Source organism: Gekko japonicus, unplaced genomic scaffold, assembly GCF_001447785.1.
Source record: "Gekko japonicus isolate JY-2015 unplaced genomic scaffold, Gekko_japonicus_V1.1 scaffold399, whole genome shotgun sequence".
In the NCBI taxonomy this organism is placed as follows: domain Eukaryota; kingdom Metazoa; phylum Chordata; class Lepidosauria; order Squamata; family Gekkonidae; genus Gekko; species Gekko japonicus.
Genome location: NW_015175981.1, coordinates 511,963 through 532,138, shown reverse-complemented (window position 1 = coordinate 532,138; position 20,176 = coordinate 511,963). Strand labels below are relative to the sequence as shown.

Below are 20,176 nucleotides of genomic sequence, written 5' to 3'. Positions count from 1 at the left end.
CCCAACGACATCTTTCCTGGTACCTGCCTACTGTTTTTAGAGACAGGTGGGGCTTTTTACCCAGCAAGGCTTCTGACTGGCCATTGGAGATTTGACTGGGGTCAGTGGGGGATTTGACTGAGAGCCAGTTTGGTGTAGTAGTTAAGTGTGCAGACTCTAATCTGGGAGAACCGGGTTTGATTTCCCACTTCTCCACTTGCACCTGGCTGGATGACCTTGGGCAAGCCATAACTCTGGCACAGCTGTTCTTGAAAAAGAGCAGTTTCTGTCAAGAGTTCTCTCAGCCCCACCTACCTCACAGGGTGTCTGTTGTGGGGAGGGGAAGGGAAAGGAGTTTATAAGCCGCTCTGAGACTCCCTTGGGTAGTGAAGGGCGGGGTATAAATCCAATCTCTTCTTCTTCTTCTTTCCGCACTTGGATCTCATCCCCGGTTTTATCAGAGTTCAACTTGCAACACAACACCTTGCATTTATCCCTGGTTATAACAGCATCCGTTTATCCTGGGGCAAGTGTGGGGTGAAACCGGGGTGACCTCAATGTAATGTGGAAACAAAAAATACCCTGACATAATTACGGGTGTAAACTCGAGTGTAGTGTAGAATGTAAGTTCGGGGACAGGGTTGAACCAGGATTTATGGTCTAGTGCAGAATCACCCTCTGACTGTGCAGATTTTCTAAAAACCTTGCTTTGGCTGTAGCTGCCACTCCAGCACAAGGATCTTCACATTTTTGACTGAAGATAAGCAGTGGCAGCCATTTTGTGGCTGGCTGTGTCACCTTTGGCAGGCAAATTTGTGGCAGTTATTTTGTGGGCGTGCCCACCATACTGTGTCGGAATTCCAAAGGTGCCGACCGGCTCAAAAAGGGATCCCTGCCCTGGAGCCTTTTGACAGACATGTGCCCACAGACCACAACATTTCCACCTTCCTACTCCAAATGTAGCCCCAAATGCCCTCTGAAATGCTGCTTCTTTGGGGCCGCAGTTGGAGCGGGGAGGCAAGAAAGTCACATTCTGCAGGTGGAAATCCTCCGACCCGTGGAAATGCTGCAGTGGATCCAAGCTGATGTGCAAACCCTAAAACATATTCAGCCCCCCTCTTGTGAGCTGCACTATAGGAGGAGATCGGGAAGACTCCCACACTTTTATCATTCTGCAGAACGGGCAAACAGAAATCTTCAGGAGGACATTTGTAAAAAGAGATTAAAAGTGTTGTTGAACAAAACAGCCCATGAAATGCATCTTTATAACAGAATAGGATTGTGGTCTATTGCCATTATTATTGGAGGTTATCACCTGCTTTTACTGCATTGTCCTGTATCTTGTGAGTTCATGGTGAATTTTGCTTGGTCCTTCATGAATTGAAGTTCGTGGCAGGTTTACTGGCACGAATTTTCAGGCAGTTTGGGCGGTTCATGAATGCATATATTTCCAGACAGAATGTCTTTGCTAAATCAAAATCTTTACCAAACTTCAAAGCAACCGGGGGGGGGGATTTTATACCCTTCTGAATGTGAACACCTCCTTCCCCTGCTGGTGTTTGGGTATTAGGTGGACTCAGGGCTCTGAGCCACCCCATCTCTCTGCTCATGCTGAGCAGTGGGGCTTAGCTACTGGGTGCCTCAGTTGAGGATCCACCCCTCCTGGTTGTGAACACTCCTGTGTGCCATGACTGTGAAAGTGGGTGCAAAGAGTGTTCATTGTGGGGGGACGAAGTCGTCCTCCCTGCATATCACAGGCCCCCATCCCTGAGCACCAAACCCATCCTGCCAGCCCACTGGTGCCCATCCCTAGCAGGGCATCACCAGGGGTCTTGAAGCCTCCTTCCCTTGATTTGTTCCTGTGGCTCCCCACGGAAGCAAAAGAGTTGTTAGCAAGACTGTCATCTGGCCCAACCTCACTTGTATGGCCATGAGTCTCCTTTCCTGCCCTCCCACCAGTGTCCAGAGTGAGTGGGTGTTCTCCCACCTGGGGAACATTCTCAGCCCCCACTGCTCCCAGCTGGACCCAGCCGGGGGGGGGGGGATAAGATGGCCTTCCTCAAGGTCAACCTCCCCCTGCAGGCCTATCCCTCTCTGGCCCTCACAGAGTAAGATCCAGGCCTCCCGTTGTCCAACTGTATGCCCCCCCTTCCTCCTCCTCTCTGGGTGATCTGACATGTGGCCTGTGGGTTGTGCCCTTGGCACTTGGGTGGCAGTATGGCTGCCTCTGCTGGGTGGGGGTGGGATGGCCCCACACCAAATCCTTTCTCACTGAAACGCCCCCACTGAGAAAGCCTCTGGATTCCCCCCTTCACTTTTACCCTCCAAAGAAAACGTCCCTCACCAACACCTACTTCATGATACAACATCTGCCTCATAACACAACACCAACCTCATGAAAGAACATCTACCTAGTAGCATAACACTTACCTCATGGAACACCATTCACCTCAGCAAGCATCTACCCCTTTACTTTTACCCTCCGAAGGAAATCTCCCTCACCCAACACCTACTACATGTCATAACACAACACCTGCCTCATGGAACAACATCCACCTCAGCAAACATCTACCAACAAATATCTGCCTGTATAAGCAAGCCCCTGTGTATTTACCCATTTCCATTGCATTTGTACAATTCACAACAGGTGATCTCTTATCGGTACAATGTGTTCCGCTAATGGTGAATAAGCAGACATTTCACCTAGGGGTGGGCTGTGACCAGAGGATCTATGTGTTTGGGCCTGAGGGGGCCTGGGAGTATTGTGGGCATGACTTGCTGGGTTCCAGTGCTTGCCAGGGGTCTCTGCCAAGCTGCTATGGGGTTACTTTGGGGGACCGGTTCGTTTGGCAGTTAAAAGTTTGTGAAGGTTCATGGCTCACGAGCCAGGCATGACACGAACTGAAATTAACTGCATTTTTCCGATTCATGCCCATCCCTACTTGTCATCCGATTACTGTACTGTATATACCACACCTTGCCTTTGATAGTCTGTGGTTCACATTGATCTCTAATTCTGTCATTCTAGTCCTATTGCACTGGTATGTTTTATGGTGTCTGATGGCACTGCTTTACTCTGTAATTTGCCTTGAGTCTCAGTGAGAAAGGTATACTATCAAGGAAGAGTAAATAAATATGGGCAAAGGTCAGTCGTGCTGGGGAGACTGTCCTTTAAGGCGGCTGGGCTACCATTATGCTAAGACCTTACTGAGAAACTCTCAATAAGCTTCCCAGGAACCACAGGGGCTCCCTTGAACATAGCTGGAAATATACTGCTATACACTAAAACAGCCTGCTTTTCTTCACATATGTATAGATGCATTACAAGAATCCCAAAAACAAAACAAAAAAGTAATTAAAATAATCAATGTGAGGAAAGCCAAAGTACCCAAGAAAATCCAAAGCTCTAACACCCAGCAAAAAAAATAGGTTCACTTTTGTTTCTTTAATTAGAATGCATTCTTCCAAAGAGCTAAATGCCTTTCCTAAATACATTCGTTGATCAGTCAGACCAATGCATCTTCATATGTTTGCTTTTCTGCTTCATCAGATCTTAACATATGGTGCCCTTCACCACACACCCACCAATCATAAATCAATTTAGCACCAGGATTTGAGAAACTGAAGGTGGAACGAGCTTTTAACGCGATCCTTTTGGAGAAAGAGTTGAGAATATGTGGTCCGATGCAACTAGTACACTCTTCCTCACTGGAATGGCTTTTAATGTATTTATTGCAGGTATAGCCAATGGTGTGTAGTGATTACAGTGTTGGATGAGGATCTGGGAGACCCGGGTTCAAATCCCCACTCAGCCTTGGAAGCTTGCTGGGTGACCTTGGGCCAGTCTCACCCACTCAGCCCAACCAACCTCCTAAGGTTTTTGAAGGCCAAAACAGAGGCGAGGAGAAGGAGGTAAGCTGCTTTGGATCCCCATCAGAAGAAGAGGAGTTGATTTTTATACCCTGCTTTTCTGTACCTTAAGGAGTCCAAAGTAGCTTACAATCACCTTCCCTTCCTCTCCCCACAACAGGCACCTTGTGAGGCAGGTGGGGCTGAGAGAGTTCTGAGAGAGCTGTGACTGGCCCAAGGCTGCCCAGCAGGCTTTGTATGGAGGAGTGCCGCTGTTAACCACTACACCATACTGAAGAAAGACGGGGTACGAATGAAGTAAATAAATAAATATTCTCAATTTCATCAAGTCTTGCTATTCTAGTACCTTCCAACTTATCTTTCCGCTTTGATATAGATAGATACAGGGGGTTGTGTTAGAGCCCGTGTAGAGTAGTGGTTAGAGTGTCAGACTAGGACAGTTCGAATCCCTACTCACCATGAAACTTACTGCTGAACCTTTGACTGGTCATTGTTTATCAGTCTAACCCACCTCATTGGGTTGTTGTTGTTCAGTCGCACAGTCGAGTCCGACTCTTTGCGACCCCATGGACCAGATCACGCCAGGCCTTCCTGTCTTCCGCCGTCCTCTGAAGTTGGCTCAACTTCATGTTCGTTGCATCTGTGACACTGTCTAACCATCTCATCCTTTGCCGTCCCCGTCTTCTTTGACCTTCAATCTTTCCCAGCATCAGGGTCTTCTCCAGTGAGTGCTCCCTTCTCATTTGGTGGCCAAAGTATTTGAGCTTCAGTTTCATTATCTGGCCTTCCAGGGAACAGTCAGGGTTGATTTCTTTTAGGATTGACTGATTTGATCTTCTTGCAGTCCAAGGGACTCTCGAGAGTCTTCTCCAGCACCATAGTTCAAAAGAGTCTATTCTTTGGCGCTCGGCCTTTACTACAACATTGGGTTGTAGTATGATGAAATTAAGGAGGGGAGTAGGGAAGCCAGACTCCAGGTGGGGCCTGGGGATTCCCCCAAATTATAGTTCATCTCCAGACTACAGAGATCAGTTACCCTGGAGAAAATGGATGCTATGGAGGGTTGGACTCTATGGCGTTGTACCCCTGCTGAGGTCCCTGTCCTCCCCAGGCTCCACCCCTAAATCTCCAGGAGTTTCTGGATCTAGCAACTGTACACTCCATCCCACCTGGAGCAGCATGAGAGAGGGAGGAGGGCTTCCAGGAAAGAGGGTGTGGCAAAAAATCCCCCCTCTCATTGTGTGCGTGGAATCTTTTTAATGTGCCCCATTAGAATGACAACTGATGATCTCGTCCTTGACTTCCATTATTCAGGGCCCATGTTATATACAGCCTATTCCCATTTTTCCAGCTTTCGTTCTTTTTTTAAAAACAACCTTGGTGATTCATTTTGTGAATTGCAGGCTCCACTGTATTCAACTTGTTGTAGGAGAAACCTCAGAGAAATATGGCAGTGCGTGTCGGATTGAACACACTTTTCAAATACACCCACAGCGGATGTCGATTTCCCTGCCAGTTTCTTTGCTTGCTGGCACTGCCACTCTGCAGTGGTGGCTAAGTGTGCTGTGCTTAACTGAGCTCTCACAATGTGTTGTTGCAGGAAGAAAGTTGTAAATTGGATATAAATAGAATATGTTGTTTTCAACCATCATGGCCTGTGGAGCACATCTCTCCCCCCCTCCCCTTCCTTATTTCAGGGCTACAATTACTGAGATCTAAATTCAGCAACACATCAAATATCCAAAGGTTTAATAAAACATTGAAAAGGGCACTTAACAGCCAGGCTAGTCCCAGCAGAGTTTTAAATGTTTTCAGTTGTTAAACAACATGTTTTATACATGCTTTATTTTTTAAAAAGTGGAGAGGGGGAATCTAAATACTAATTTTGTTTGACTGTTTTAATGTCACACGTTCAGTCTTAATAGCTTTGAAGGGCAAACAAAATTTCTTGGGTTACTATTTATAATGTAGGTAATACTCAGGTTTTAGAGGATCAATAATGGATAAACTTTTGTAATTGCCAGCTACAGAGCAAAATTGGATTGCAGTGCACAGAGTTCTTGAGCTCTAGTTTAAATGCTATGTGCATGCCTTGGCAAAACATACTATATATTTACTACCTGGTCAGATCAAATTACATAAGAACTGCCTAGCTGGACCAGAACAAAGTGCAATGCGTTCAACAGTGGCCAGATGGATTTCAGTAGATGCCTAACTTTTCCATTGAATTTGATGTAATTTACAAGCAGCTCACATTTTGGTTTAAAATACTGTTTGACTTGCAGGTATAATTTTTAGTCCTCTTGCTGTTTAATTGGAAGCATAAATGAGGCTAGCTTGTTTTAGAGAATGTTGGCCAAGAACCTAAGAACCCTGCAGTGAGTTCCATATGCCCAAGGTATCTTTGGGCTACTGTCTTTTTTAAACAACAGAGATCCACTAACCTATAATTCCAATGCCATGTTTCAAACCACTTTTTAAATTGAGGGGAATTTCAGAAGCCATTCATAGAAGAGAAGGTGCAGTAGTATAGCTCAGTCTTATCAGATCTCAAAAGCAAAGGTTCTGCAGAGGAAAGCAATGGCATACCACCTCTGCTTCTGACTTGCCTTGAAAGCACCTTGCTGGGGTCACCATAAATTGGTTGCAACATACCACTTACAGATATGATATGGCCTACAGGAGATATCTGGTTGGTGTTTTTATCTGAAGAAAAATTATAACAAATTCCATGCCCAAAGTTGTTCATTACTTATATAAAAAGGTAAAGGTAAAGGTTCCCTTGCTCTAAAGCCAGTCGAATCCGACTCTAGGGTTGCGGTGCTCATCTCCGTTTCAAAGCCGAAGAACCAGCGCTGTCTGAAGACGTTTCCGTGGTCATGTGGCCGGCATGACTAAACACCGAGGTGCACGGAACGCTGTTACCTTCCCACTGAAGTGGTACCTATTTATCTACTTGCAATTTCTTGCTTTCGAACTGCTAGGTTGGCAGGAGCTGGAACTAGAGACGGGAGCTCACTCCGTCATGCGGCACCCGGGTCTCGAACTGCTGAACTACCAACCTTCCACAGCCTGCCGTTCAGCGTCTTAACCACTTGAGCCACTGCAGCTCCTTCATTACTTATATAGCAGGCATTATAATGTAAAAATCTGGCTATTTTCCAGGTCTATATTTAATTGGTGCTGTTGGACTTTGAAGCATTTATTTATTAAACTGGATTTTAAAACTGCCCTCCCCCATAAAAACAGGGCGGTGTACAACACAATATGTTCATATATTACAGTTAAAAACAAATTAAAACAATTAAAACAGTAATTAATGTAACAGATTACTCTAAAGGTATTAGTAGTACCACTGCCTCACGGGGAGTCAGGGGGCGAGAGTGCCGGAAAGGATGGAGCCATCGCTGTCCTCAACAAAATGCCTGATGGAACATCTCTGCCTTACAGGTCCTACGGAACTGCATCAAGTCCTGCAGGGCACAAACGTTGTTTGGCAGAGAGTTCCACCAGGTTGGAGCCAGGGCGGAAATCTCCCTGGCTCTGGTCGAGGACAGCTGGATGTCTCTTGGGCTGGGGGCCACCAATAGATTCTGACCTACTGAGCATAGTGCTCTTCTGGGGGTATACCAGGAGAGGCAGTCCCAAAGATACATAGGTCTCGGACCGTTAAGGGCCTTAAAGGTCAACACCAAAACCTTGAACCTGATCCAGTACTCCACTGGAAGCCAGTGCAGCTCACACAGCACAGGATGAATGTGTGCTGTATGTGGAGTCCCCATGAGGAACCACGCTGCCGCATTTAGTACTAGTTGGAGTTTCCAGGTCAGCCTCAAGGGTAGGCCCATGTAGAGTAAATTACAATAATCTAATCTGGAGGTCACCATTGCGTGGGTTACTGTGGCTAGATCAGGGCAAGACAGGTAGGGAGCCAGTTGCCTGACCTGGCGGAATTGGAAAAATGCCAGTCTGGCAACATTTGTGACCTCGGTCTCCATTGTTAAGCAGGCATCCAGAGTCACACTCAAGCTCCTGACAGTTGGTGCCAGTCTTAAGGGCACACCATTAAGAGCTGGGAGTTGGTACCCCAAACCTGGATCCCCCTGCCCCAGCCACATAACCTCCTTCTTAGAAGGGTTCAGTCTCATCCGGCTCTGTTTCAACCATCCCACCAGAGTCTCCAACCCCTCGGCCAAATTTGCTTGGGCAGGGTGTTTCTTTCAAACAGATAATTGACCTTAAATCCTTCTCCTATTAAATTAGTATTTAAGCTATGTAAAGTCAGTTCTTAACAGCACCCATTTGTTTTGCCACAGACAACAACACTCATTGGCCTCCTGAAGACTGCCAGATTACTACGTTTGGTGAGAGTTGCCCGGAAACTGGACCGCTATTCCGAATACGGAGCTGCTGTTCTGATGTTACTGATGTGCATCTTTGCTCTTATTGCTCACTGGCTAGCTTGCATTTGGTACGCTATCGGGAACGTCGAGCGGCATTACCTGGTTCATAAAATTGGCTGGTTGGATTCACTGGGACAGCAACTGGGAAAACATTACAATCGGAGTGATATCAGCTCGGGACCATCCATCAAGGACAAATACGTCACAGCGCTTTATTTCACCTTCAGCAGTCTGACAAGTGTAGGATTTGGAAACGTCTCTCCCAACACCAACTCCGAGAAAATATTTTCCATCTGTGTCATGCTGATTGGCTGTAAGTAGGACTCTTTTGCGTTCTTCTCCCCCCACCACCACTACTAATATTTTGATAATATGTGTACATGTGCTAATTGTGATAATAAGGAAGCATTTGGGTAGAGGAGTGAAGGAAATTGACCATATATGAGGTGAGGGCTCAGGATAGTGATCACCAGTGTAGTGCCCATAGGTGCCTTCGTGCCAACTGATTTCCAGTGCCCATTTGCGTCTTTATTTAATTAATTAATTAGATTTATATCCCACCCTCCCCACCACGGCAGGAAAGTCTAGTATGTTATTTTTGGCAAGAAAGTGCTTTCATTTATGTACTTCATTCATTTCAAGAATACTTGAAGAGTGGGTAACAAGACTGAAAGTCTGCAGCTTGAGAGTTTTAAAGAGGACAGACCATTACGGGTGATAAGTATTATGTACTCTATATCCTCTCTATATTTCCCCTGCTAGAGAGACACAAGAAAAAAGTAGGTCAGGGTTGGGTTGGTTCCCCTGGCAATGCAGAGGGAAGGCAGCACGTGGCATATAACTGGAATAACTTTTATTTGACTTAGTCCTAAGCATCGTAGATAGATATTCAAGGAAGATATGCAGATAACGCACATTTCCAATTGACTGCCTGCTTTTTGAGTTTTTCTTCCACCCTCCTTAAGAGAAGCTTCTAGTGGCTTCTGTAAAAGTTTAACCTGTCAAGGTGTGTCACGATTGCACGGAAAGTCCAAAACACAGTCTGGGGTCAGGGCACCAGATAAGGCAGAGTAATGTGAGCAGAGTCCAAAATACCAAGTCAAAACACAGTCTAGGGTTACAGGAGATTGCAAGCAGAGTTTAGAAGCCGAAAGTCGTTCTTCAAAGGTCAGGATACCAGTCCGAAGTCAGGGAGCTGGGGGAACCACATCACGCAAGCCAAAGTCAGGAGCCAGGAAGTCAGAATGAAAACCAGGAGACAGGAACGCAGGATCCAGGGTGCAGCAATTTGTCTATGCGATTAGTTGCCAGCACGAGTTGGGAATCCGAGAGAGCCGCCTAAAAAGCCCGTTCTGCTTTTTAGCCAATTACCAGCTGCTAACAGGGTCCTGGCTTTGGTCAGTACTCTGGGCTAAGAGGACGCCGACCTTGCATGCGCGCCTCCTTACACCAGGTTGCCATGTCCCATCGTCTCTGATCGCGCAAACGAGCCACCGGTGGGGCGGAATCAGGAGGCGTGGTGCTTGTGCTTGGCTCTGCCGGCACGGCTCCAGGTGTAAACTCTCCTGGTAGCTGGTGCTTATCCTCTGAAAGACTTAGGTCTGGTGATTCAAGGGGTGCAGGGAACTCACCCTCGGACATTGAGGGCGCAGAATCCCCGGGGTCAGGGTCTATGGGGTCAGGCTGCACTGCAGGCATGACACCGTGCAGTCCTCTCTGAATGCATACATGAAAAGTATAATACCTGATGTGACAGGGCAGTTAATTGCACAGTTATGTCTTGTCAATTAAAATTCTCATGAGAAGGAAAAATTGCAAAGGGTCTCTTTGAGCTAAGTGGCGTTTTGCATCATGCCAAGTGAAACGCTGCTGTGCTTCCAAGCGAAAACTCTCTCAAGAGGACTTTCCCCTCGAGGACTTTACAGAGGGAAGTGTGGCAAATCAAATGAACCAAGTGGCGCACACAGATATGTGCAACGAAAACCCTTTTGATCTTTCTGTATACCCAAGACTGAATTTATAGTAAGGAACTATAACAAAATCAAGCTTCACATGACCAAGTGAGATAGGATTGCAAGGTCCTACCTGGCAGCCAGGGGTGGGGATCCCTAGTCCTCTCTGGGATCTTCTGCTGTGTGCACTTTGCTGGTGTGGCGCAATGACATCACCCAGAAGGGATGTCATCATGTCGCCAATGTTGTGGGGGGGTTGGGTTGATGCTCTAGTTTGTGTGCGAAACTCTATGATTTGTAGTTGATTTTACCATAGAGTTTTGCCCAGAAACTAGAGCATCGCTATGTCACTTCTGGGTGATGTCATCACATTGCTTTCCAGGCCAGTTGGGGGCAGGATTTCCGCCTGCCAGCTAGCTGGTTGGTGGCAGGGAAGTGCCCCACAAAACCTGGGGTTGCCAACCTTCATGTGGGGCCTAGAAATATCCCAGAATTACAATTGATCTCCAAACCACAGAGATCAGTTCCCCTAGAGGGACTGGCTTCTTTGGAGAATGGATTCCGTGGCATTATACCCACTGAGGCCCCTCCTCTCCCCAAGCTCCACCTCCAGGCAGGCCCGTAGCTACATTGGCTCATTTTGGGGCCTGGCCCCCCGACTTATTTCAAAGGCCCCACGACTTTCCACCTGCTGCCTCTTCTTGCCTTCCCCCATAGCTAAATGCCCAGGGGAGAGGTGTCTGCGCCGCCCTTCGGGGCCCCTCACGGTTTGGTCCTCCCTGGTAAAGCAGCGGGGCTTCCCACCCTAAGCCGGAGCTCTGCTTAATTGCCTGGCTTAGGGAAGCACCGGTCACCTGGCGCACGCTGTTGGGAATGTGGATTGACAGTGGAGGAGCAGGGCACCGCGGTCTCCTTTGCTCTCCACCCAAAGCTGGGATCCGGAGGCAGGCGCTGTGGCCGAGGACCCGGGTGTGGCAGGCGAGGTGCCGAAAGTCTGCTCACCTGTCTCTCCAGCAGCTGGCCTGGGCCCAATCCCAGGAGTGCACAGCGTGCCGCCGCCCCTTCTGCCCACTCCGCAACTTCAACTGGGGGCTGCGTGCAGCACATCCACGGGCGCTTGTGCTGCAGCCTCTGGACGACGGGCGGCAGGCCAAGGGGCTTCGGCCTCAACCAGCACCTCCTCGAGGACCTCTTCAGCAGCTGGGGGAAGCCTGCGCGGCCACCCCAGCAAGCAGGTGATGGCCAGCGGGTGCAGGAGGGAGTGCAGAGGGTCGGTGCCTGGAGATACCGTGGGAAGGGCAGAGGAGTAAAGACTCTGTCTGGGTGGCCCAAGATCTCCAACTTTAAGTAAATTAACTTTAATTAATTAGCTAGTGCCCCCCAAGAATTTGAAATGCCCCCGAATTAGAAATTCCTAGCTACGGGACTGCCTCCAGGTTTCCAGGAATTCCCCCACCCAGACAACCCTAGACCCAGCCCATGTGACCATCTTTTTTATAAGTATGGAATAAGACTTAATACCAAGTGCCCATCCACGGAAAGGGACAGTGGTGGCTCAACAAGGGGTGCTGCATCAGCCCTCCCACAGCTACTACTATCAAAATTAACCCGCCACATCTGCTAGATGTAGGACTGCCAGTGATGTACTAGAAACCACCGGTAGCTTTGAGGGCGGGTCATGGGTGACATTGTGACACACAATGCTATGATACCACTTCCAGTTATGTACCTGAACATATATACCTGGACATCACTGTGTTGCAGCAACACTCAAGGAATTTCCAAATCTCTTGTGATGCCACTTCACTGAGTAGCTGTGGGAGCTAGTGGCAGGAGGTCTCCTGCTATAATTAAAGAGATGTGGTTTTCAGATGCCAACAGAGGAGCAAATAGGAAAATTATCTATGAATGTCCTGCCTTAACTCTGGGCTCCTACAGTTTGTATGCCTACCTGGATAGCCCAGGCTATCCCGATCTCATCAGATCTTGGAAGCTAAGCAGGGTCATCCCTGGTCAGTGTTTGGAAGGGAGACCACCAAGGAATACCACGGTCATGAGGCGGAGTCAGTTAATGCAAACCACCTTGGAAAGTCTCTGGCCTTGAAAATGCTACAGGTTTGCCATAGGTTGGCTGCAACTCAACGGCAAAGAAAACCACAACAACTAGGGTTGCCAAGTGTATCTTCGCCAGGAGCAGGGGGCTCCCGGCCGGCATCTTGTGTGTGTGCGTGCGGCACACACATGTCACCCAGAAGTGACGGGAGGATGCCAGGCACGCTGGGGGCGGGGCCACGGCCATACAAGGGAAAACCATAGACTTGGGATCCCTAACAACAACCATAGAGTTTTCCCTTGTATGGCCGTGGCCCCGCCCCCAGCGTCCCTGCGTCACTTCCGGGTGTCGCACACGTCGGGGTGGAGTTCCCCCTGGGGCCCGATCCGGCGCCGCCGGGGAACGGGCCTCTGGGGCAGGGGTTTCCCCACCCCCCAGGGGGACTTGGGATCCTAACAACAACCCTTTGTATAGTGCAGGGAGGAACCCTTGAAATGCTTTTTGCCATGTAAGAACAGGTCAACAAGGTTAGACTTCTTCAGTTATCCTAGAGCAAGCAGATGGAATGGAGGCAGGGCTCTTATACTTTTAGTCACCTCAGCATGGAGTTGCTGAATGAGTAGAAGATATGGCAGGAAAAGCCGCATCTATGGAACTTTCCCATTGTGGGCGGGGGGGGGAGTGAAATGTATGGGAGCCTTGCCTTCCTTTGCCTCTGGCCATCTGGTCTTCCTCAGTCCCTTCACAAAACCTTGGGTGTGGCAACACACAGGCCACATTCTGCACTTCCTTTCTCCACCCCAAAGAGGAATTAACCCACCTTGCCCTCATTTTGTTATATTAGATTCTAGAGCCATGTTTTGCAGTTTTCTACAGAGGGTTCTGAAGTAATTTCCTCAGGGTTTAATGTTCTTTAAAGAGACTATAGTCATTTGAGCAACCATGTCATTTTTTTTCTTTTTTGGAAGAGCTTATTTTAACATGTTAAATAGGATTCGTTTTACGAATTGGTAATCAAGGTAGAACATTAACATTCTCATTGAAGTTCTGCCGCTTCAGTGCAGCATTAAAGGAGCCTTTGTTTCCCCTTGAAATTAAAAGAACTCTCTGTTCTCTTTGTGTCCATAAAGGGGGAGGGGAGCGAGAATCAAAATGACAATTATAAAAAGGTGACGCAGCATCTGAGTCTCAGCTGATTTTTCTCTCCAATGTGTTGCATTGAATTAGCATAAATAATTTTAACCTGAGGAAATTAAATCCACTAAATTGTTTGCAGGGTTGATGCTATAAAGGGCACCCCAAGAATCCTAGTTGGGTCTAAATCAGCCTGATCTATGAACCAATTAAAGAGGAATATTGGGAGTTATGCCAGCAAGGCTCCTTCAGACAAATCAGTCACGTGCTTCAGTGTGTGCATCGAAAAATGTGTGTTTTCACCCTTTTGACTAATTCTGCTGTTGTGCCTTTAACAGCAGTCGGATGGAATGAAATTTGGTGACTGCACTCTTTTTTCTGCCGGGGGCATCAATGGTGGTCAAATAGGGTTGCCAGCTCTGGGTTGAGAAATACCTGGATATTTGGGGGGGTGGAGCCTGGAGAGTGTTGAGTTTGGGAAGGGGAGGGACCTCAGCAGGGTGTGATGCCACAGAGCCCACCCTCCAAAGCACCCATTTCCTCAGGGGGAATCGACCTCCATTGTCTGGAGATCAGTTGTAATAGTGGGAGATCGCCAGGCCCCAACTGGAGGCTGCAACCCCGTGGTAAAACCTTCATGTGCTAGGGTTGCCAAGTCGAATCTCCTTACCGGCGGGGGAGCTTCGCCGGGCTCCGGGAGCTCTCCTCCGATGCGCACGCACGCCGCCAGCACATCCCGGAAGTGACGTGCGCCGTCGATCACATTGGGGGCGTGGCCCCGATCGTCTGAGGGAAAACCATAGAGTTTCCCTCCGACGATCGGGGCCACGCCCCCAACGTGATCGACATGGTTGCATCACCTCCAGTGACGCAGCCACGCTGCGCTTCAGGGGGCAGAGTTCCCCCTGGGGCCCGATTCCACAGCAGTGGAAATCGGGCCTCCAAAGCGAGGGTTTACCCGCCACCCGCCCCCACTTGGCAGCCCTATCATGTACTGAAGTTCTGTCATTGGCCTGCAATTAAAAGCATAGAAGCAGAGCAACTATAATAAAAACACCAAAATACTTTGCCCCTGCAGAGGGGCCGTGGCTCAGTGGAAGAGGTATGCAGGAGGTCCCCAGTTCAGTCCCTGACATTGCACGTTAAAACGATCAGGTAGTCCATGGTGTGAAGGACTTCGTGCTGAGACCCTGGAGAGCTATGCCAATCGTTGCAAAAACTATTGACCTTAATAGACCGAGGGGTCTAAGGCAATGTTGTGTGTTCAATGTCATAGTGGCCAACAACTGTCCCTGTTTACCATGGACAGTCCCTATATTCTGTTTTCTGTCCGTATTTTGCCTTTGGGGCGGATTTTAGATATGCATTTGTAAAACACTGTTAGTGTATGCTAGAGGTTTTTGAGCTTTGGGACCCTTCTCATGGGTTTCTATATGGCAAATATCTGGGGTGAAGACATCTTGACTCAAGTACACCTGCATGTTGATGTTGATGTTTGCACATGAAGAAAACCTTGCCAGTATGTTGCTTCCCTTCCATAACTGCCCATCCAGGAAATAAGCATTCCTGGATATGTTTTGAGTTGCAACTAAGTTTATTCTGAACTTAAAATATTTGCAAGATGATGATCTATTTGCTAACACTCTGATTCAAAAGTTAGTGGATGACAGACTTCTGCAGAGTACTGTTTATTTAAAACATTTCTATGCCACCTTTCCAACCAAATAGGACCCTCCAGTATGTGAATATAGCTGGTAGAAAATAAGATGGGGGGGGGGATCTTTTGAGGCTAGATTTACAAAGAGACTGTAGGCCATGCCCCTATTTTCATCTGCAAAATGACAAAAGTAGGAAGGTAGGCAAAGTTATCTAGTACCTTTATTATCACACTGTGGCTTACATGCTTCTCTGCACCAGGGGTCGTTTCATAGAAAAAGAGCTAGGGGAACTCATTAGCATAACTCATTAGCATATGCCACACACCCTGACATCACCAGAAGTGTGTCATGAGGCCACACCCACCACTCAGTTAGTCTTAGTCTTAAAGGTTAGTCTTAAAGGTGCTATTTGTTAGTCTTAAAGGTGCTATTTGAACTCTTGGACTATTTTGCAGCAACAGACTAACACAGCTACCTCGGGGAAGCTCCTGGATGGGGCTGGGAGTCCTTGCAGAGGCCACGTGGAATGGCCTCGGCCAGGCAGAGGGGGAGGACGCCAACTTACCCTCCTGCTTCTTCGTCCTTCTGCAACAGAATGAAGCTGGAAGAAGGGGGCGCCCGGAAGAAGGGGCGGAGCTTCGTCATGTGCCCCGCCCCCTGCACCTCACCCGGGGGAACTGCGATCCCCCGCGATCCCCCCCGATATGACCTCTGCTCTGCTCCATCCTCACTAAAATAACCACGTGCAGTAGCAGGGCTGCCAGCCCTTGGGGGACCATGAGGACAGTGGAAACTGTGAAACCAGGTATCATGCAACACTGTGATGTCACTTCAGGTTGCATACCCAGAACTGACAACACGGCTGCAATCACACCCACTAAATAATCCACTTTCAATCCACTTTTCAACTGGAGTTTGCCAGTTCACACAGTAAAACCTAGTTGGAAAGTTCATTGAAAGTGGATTGAAAGTGCATTATTTAGTGTGTGTGATAACAGCCATGGTGTCAGCAACACTTCATTTTTTATCATAGTGATTTGGGAAATTAAGGTGTCACATGACACCATGACATCACAGACTGAAATGATGTCAAGGCATCGTGATGCTGGTTCTCCCTCCCACACATTTTTGTTCCTGTTGGCCCATTGAGTGACTACAGGAGCTTAGAGCATGGGGCCGGGATGTTACCGTGATGGGGAACCTGACAGCCCTATCAGTAAGTTGTGCTGAAAGAAGGGGATTGGCCCAAGATCACCCAGCAAGTTTTGTGGCAGAACAGGAATTTGAACCTACTTTTCTCTGGTATGAACCTGGTTTCCTCCAAGCACTGCACCACACTGGCTTTTCAACTGTGGTAGTGTTGTGGCTACTCTCTGCAGGGTTATTACTTAACACTACCTGAAAATATGGAGACCACCATCTTTTGTCAGCTGACTTTTAAATATCTTAGTTGTTCAATGTTTATTAAAATGTTTTCATCCTGTTTTCCCCTCATTCAAGGATGCTCAAAATGTAAGCATTCAGTACATCTCATTTGCTACTCCAAAGGTGTTTTAATGCAGTTGAAGGTTCAGTGTTGCCAGAAATGATGTGAAGTCTGTAAATGGAAATCAGGACTGTCCTTTTACTAGTCTTTGCCTTTATGTATTGACTGTCAGAATTCAGGCAGGGAGACAAACATTCTCACTATGGTTTAAGTGGCTTGGCTGCACAGTCTCTGCTCTGAAAGTAAATCCTTTGAAACGCATCCAATGTGTGTGCAAGCCAATAATGGGATTTAAGTACGTGTGTGACTCTCCTACTGAAATTTAAAAGGTTTAACTTCAGCTGGATTCACATTATATGAACAGTTGCATCATCAAACTATTGCTGATACATTAAAAGATGATAACAGCATAATGGGTTGGATCCAGCCAGGGGTTTGTTGCTCAGTCTTTTTTCACCAGAAAAAAAACCTGGTTGGATCCATCCCAATGTCATGATCAGTTGTCCTCCACTGATATCACAAGCCAAGTTGGCTTGTTGAGCTGGCAGGCTAAGGAAGCTGCCAGTAAACTGACCCCATGCCAAGAAAAAAACACCAGTACTTAACACGTCATTGTAATACTACACAAAGGTGTTTTGGGCACACCTTCATGAAGATGGGTTATCATGTGTGCATAACAGAAGTAGGACCAATGCACCTACCCAGTTTCAGCCCACACATTACCAGATCCACGTCCATGTCCTTTTGTATCTGGCACATAATAAGAACTCTGGCCTGCTATGCTGTCTATCAGTTGCAGTCTTGGCATAGCAAGCCAGGGTTCTGGCACTGGTGTTGCACAAAATGATGCTAGTCACTGCAGCTGCACAAACAATTCTAGGCACTGACATGCATATATCTAGGAATGGGCTGTCATTCCAGTTGCCTGCAGGAGTGCATGGGGGTGCCAAGAAGGAACTAGGAGAACCATGTTCTGGGGTCCCTGGCCTCTCAGGGAGTTAGTGGGACTGGACAAGGCAGAGATCAATGGATCCTGTTGGCTTCCAAGAGTAGTGGCATACATCAAACCTTAGATAAGAATAAGTTCCTCCAGCCTAAGGCCACAGGAGTACAAGCCATTTAAGTTGGAGGAAGGCTCTTTAGGCTGGAAGAAGACTTCAAACTTTGCTCACTGAAGTGATAGCAGATATACCATTGGCTGCACTGTCAGACTCCAACAAGCAATTGATTCAGTCATTCTGTACTGACCTCACCCTGTTTCTAATAAGAGGCTAGCTCTGTGCTTTACTTTGGAGTTGAGTAACTGAAGAGGGCAGGGAACCATTAGGAGCATCAGGTGGTGAATATTTGTTACCAGATCTGCTGGAGTTCACTTTAGAACCCATTGGGAAGCCTATGGATGGTGGTAATAGCATTAAAGCAAAGCTACTTCTCCAGAACTCTTGCATCAGTTAATTCATGCCCAGCTCATTTACTTGAGATAATGTGGCAATTAAGGACTTCAAATAGAGAGTCCCAAATTTGGCTATACATTGTGATATTGTTGTGAGCTTTTCTTTTGCTGATAAAATCTCTAAGAACAGATGTGACCTGGATACCAACTTGACATTAAGTCATGTGGGTGGGGCATCTGTAGCACCATCCGGTCCTTTGGGTATGGTTCATTTCAGTTAGCTCTCTCTAGGGCTGCCAGATCGCCTGGGGGGCGGGGGTTTGCCCGCTCTAGGGGCCCCTGACCCACTGGCTCAGATCCAGCCAGTGGGGGGAACCCCACCGCCCAAAGTGCCCGGATCGGGCTGACGTGGCCGGCGCAATGACATCACCCGAAGGTGACATTATCGTGCCGGGCACATTGCTGGGGGGACGCTCTAGCATTCAGCCTGAAAACTATTGTATCATAGAGTTTTCAGTCCAAATGGTAGAGCGTCCCCTGATGACGTGCCTACCATGATGACGTCATTGCGGCACATGTGCATGAAACTCCCAGACTGGGAGCTTCTCCCCTCACTGCAAAGAGTTAAGAGACCTGGCAACCCTAGCTCTCTCTGAATGAGGTAGACTGGGTTCTGAAGATTGTGAAGGCCACCACATGCAGGTTAGATCCTTGCCCTTCCTGAAATCAGGTAGGGAGGTTGCAAATGCTACTTTGTTGAGGGTTATGAATGTCCCAGCAGCTGAGTGGGCCCAGACCCTTTTCAGACGTTACAGTTTTGACACTTCAGTCATGTAAGGGGAGATCACACTATTCAAAATCTTCCCAATATGCACAGTTGTTTGAATAGGGCAGTGTGTATATTTTGCAGCTTTGGTATCCTCAATTGGATAGCCAGGGTTTTTTTTAGGGTACGTGTGTGTGTGTTTGCCAAAACTAGTAAAATATGCACATTGCCCTATTTACACGAAATGGCAACTGTGCATATCAGGAGCACAGACTCCTCTGTTAAATGCAGTTTGAGTATCAAAACTGTAATAATTAAAAGGAACTACTTTTTAAAATTAAAGTAGAAAAAATACTTCAGTCATATTTCTAATAGTGAAATGTGGGTACTTAGATGTGTGTGTTTGTGGGTACTTAAATTTGGAGGCGGGAGCCATGCACAGACAAGTCAGATCTTTCTACAAAACTGAGAAATGCCCCAGGTTTGTAGGAAAAAAACACTGGAGGTTAAAACCCACCAAAATAACAGAAGCAGTACAAGTAGCTTTAAGGAAAAAAATGCCCACTGTGGCTGGGCAGCCACAGCAGTATGATTATCAGGTCCCTCCTGGGGACTTATTGGAAGCAGCAGGGATGCCCATCCAGCGTACAGCAACTTGTCCACATCACTGCCCACATGACCTGGAAGTGACGTCTTCACATCCAGGACATCGAGGCAGCACTCTGGTATTTGGGCAAAAACTCTATGGTTGGCTTCTACCATAAAGTTTTTGCCCAAATACCAGAGTGCTGCCTCGATGTCCTGGATGTGAAGACGTCACTTCCAGGTCATGTGGGCAGTGATGTAGACACGTTGCTGCACGTTGGATAGATCTTTCTCTTTTTTGGCATAAGTTCCCTCCACCATCCATCTGATTGGTGGCAGGGAGGTGGGGTCTGGTAGCAAGGGACCCCTGCCTCCATCAGGGGGTCTGCCAACCCTACACAACAGTATTGCCAGCCTTCAGTCTTTGGTTTCTGTCAGTAAAGGGGAGGGGGCAAGGCCCTCTCAAGGACTGTTTTGGCCGTTGAGAGAAGACTCATTGGGGAAAGGCCCAGCAGGAACCATAGGATTGCCAGGTGCTAGGGTTGCCAAGTCAATTTTTCTTACCGGCGGGGGAGCTTCGCAGGGCTCCGGGAGCTGTCTGTCGATGTGCGCGCAAAGTGCGCACGCACCGCCAGCACGTCATTGGAAGTGACGCGCGATGTTGATCACGTTGAGGGTTTGGCCCCGGTCGTCGGAGGGAAAACCATAGAGTTTTCCCTCCGACGATCGGGGCCACGCCCCCAACGTGATCGACGTGGTTGCATCACCTCCAGTGACACAGCCACGCTACGCTTCGGGGGGTGGAGTTCCCCCCGGGGCCCAATTCCATGGGGGCAGGAATCGGGCCTCCGAAGCAGGGGTTTACCCACCCCCCACCCCCACTTTGCAGCCCTACCA

At 47.9% G+C, this 20,176-nt stretch overlaps 1 protein-coding gene across 1 annotated transcript in view; it reads left to right on the top strand.

The window, feature by feature from the left end:
• The window catches only part of KCNH7 (potassium channel, voltage gated eag related subfamily H, member 7), a 455,965-nt gene that overhangs the window by 373,414 nt on the left and 62,375 nt on the right, over positions 1–20,176 (top strand). Inside the window, exon 8 of the mRNA XM_015426236.1 lies at positions 8,166–8,565. Within this exon, the coding sequence (XP_015281722.1) occupies positions 8,166–8,565 (400 nt within the window). The remainder of the gene's footprint in view (positions 1–8,165; positions 8,566–20,176) is intronic.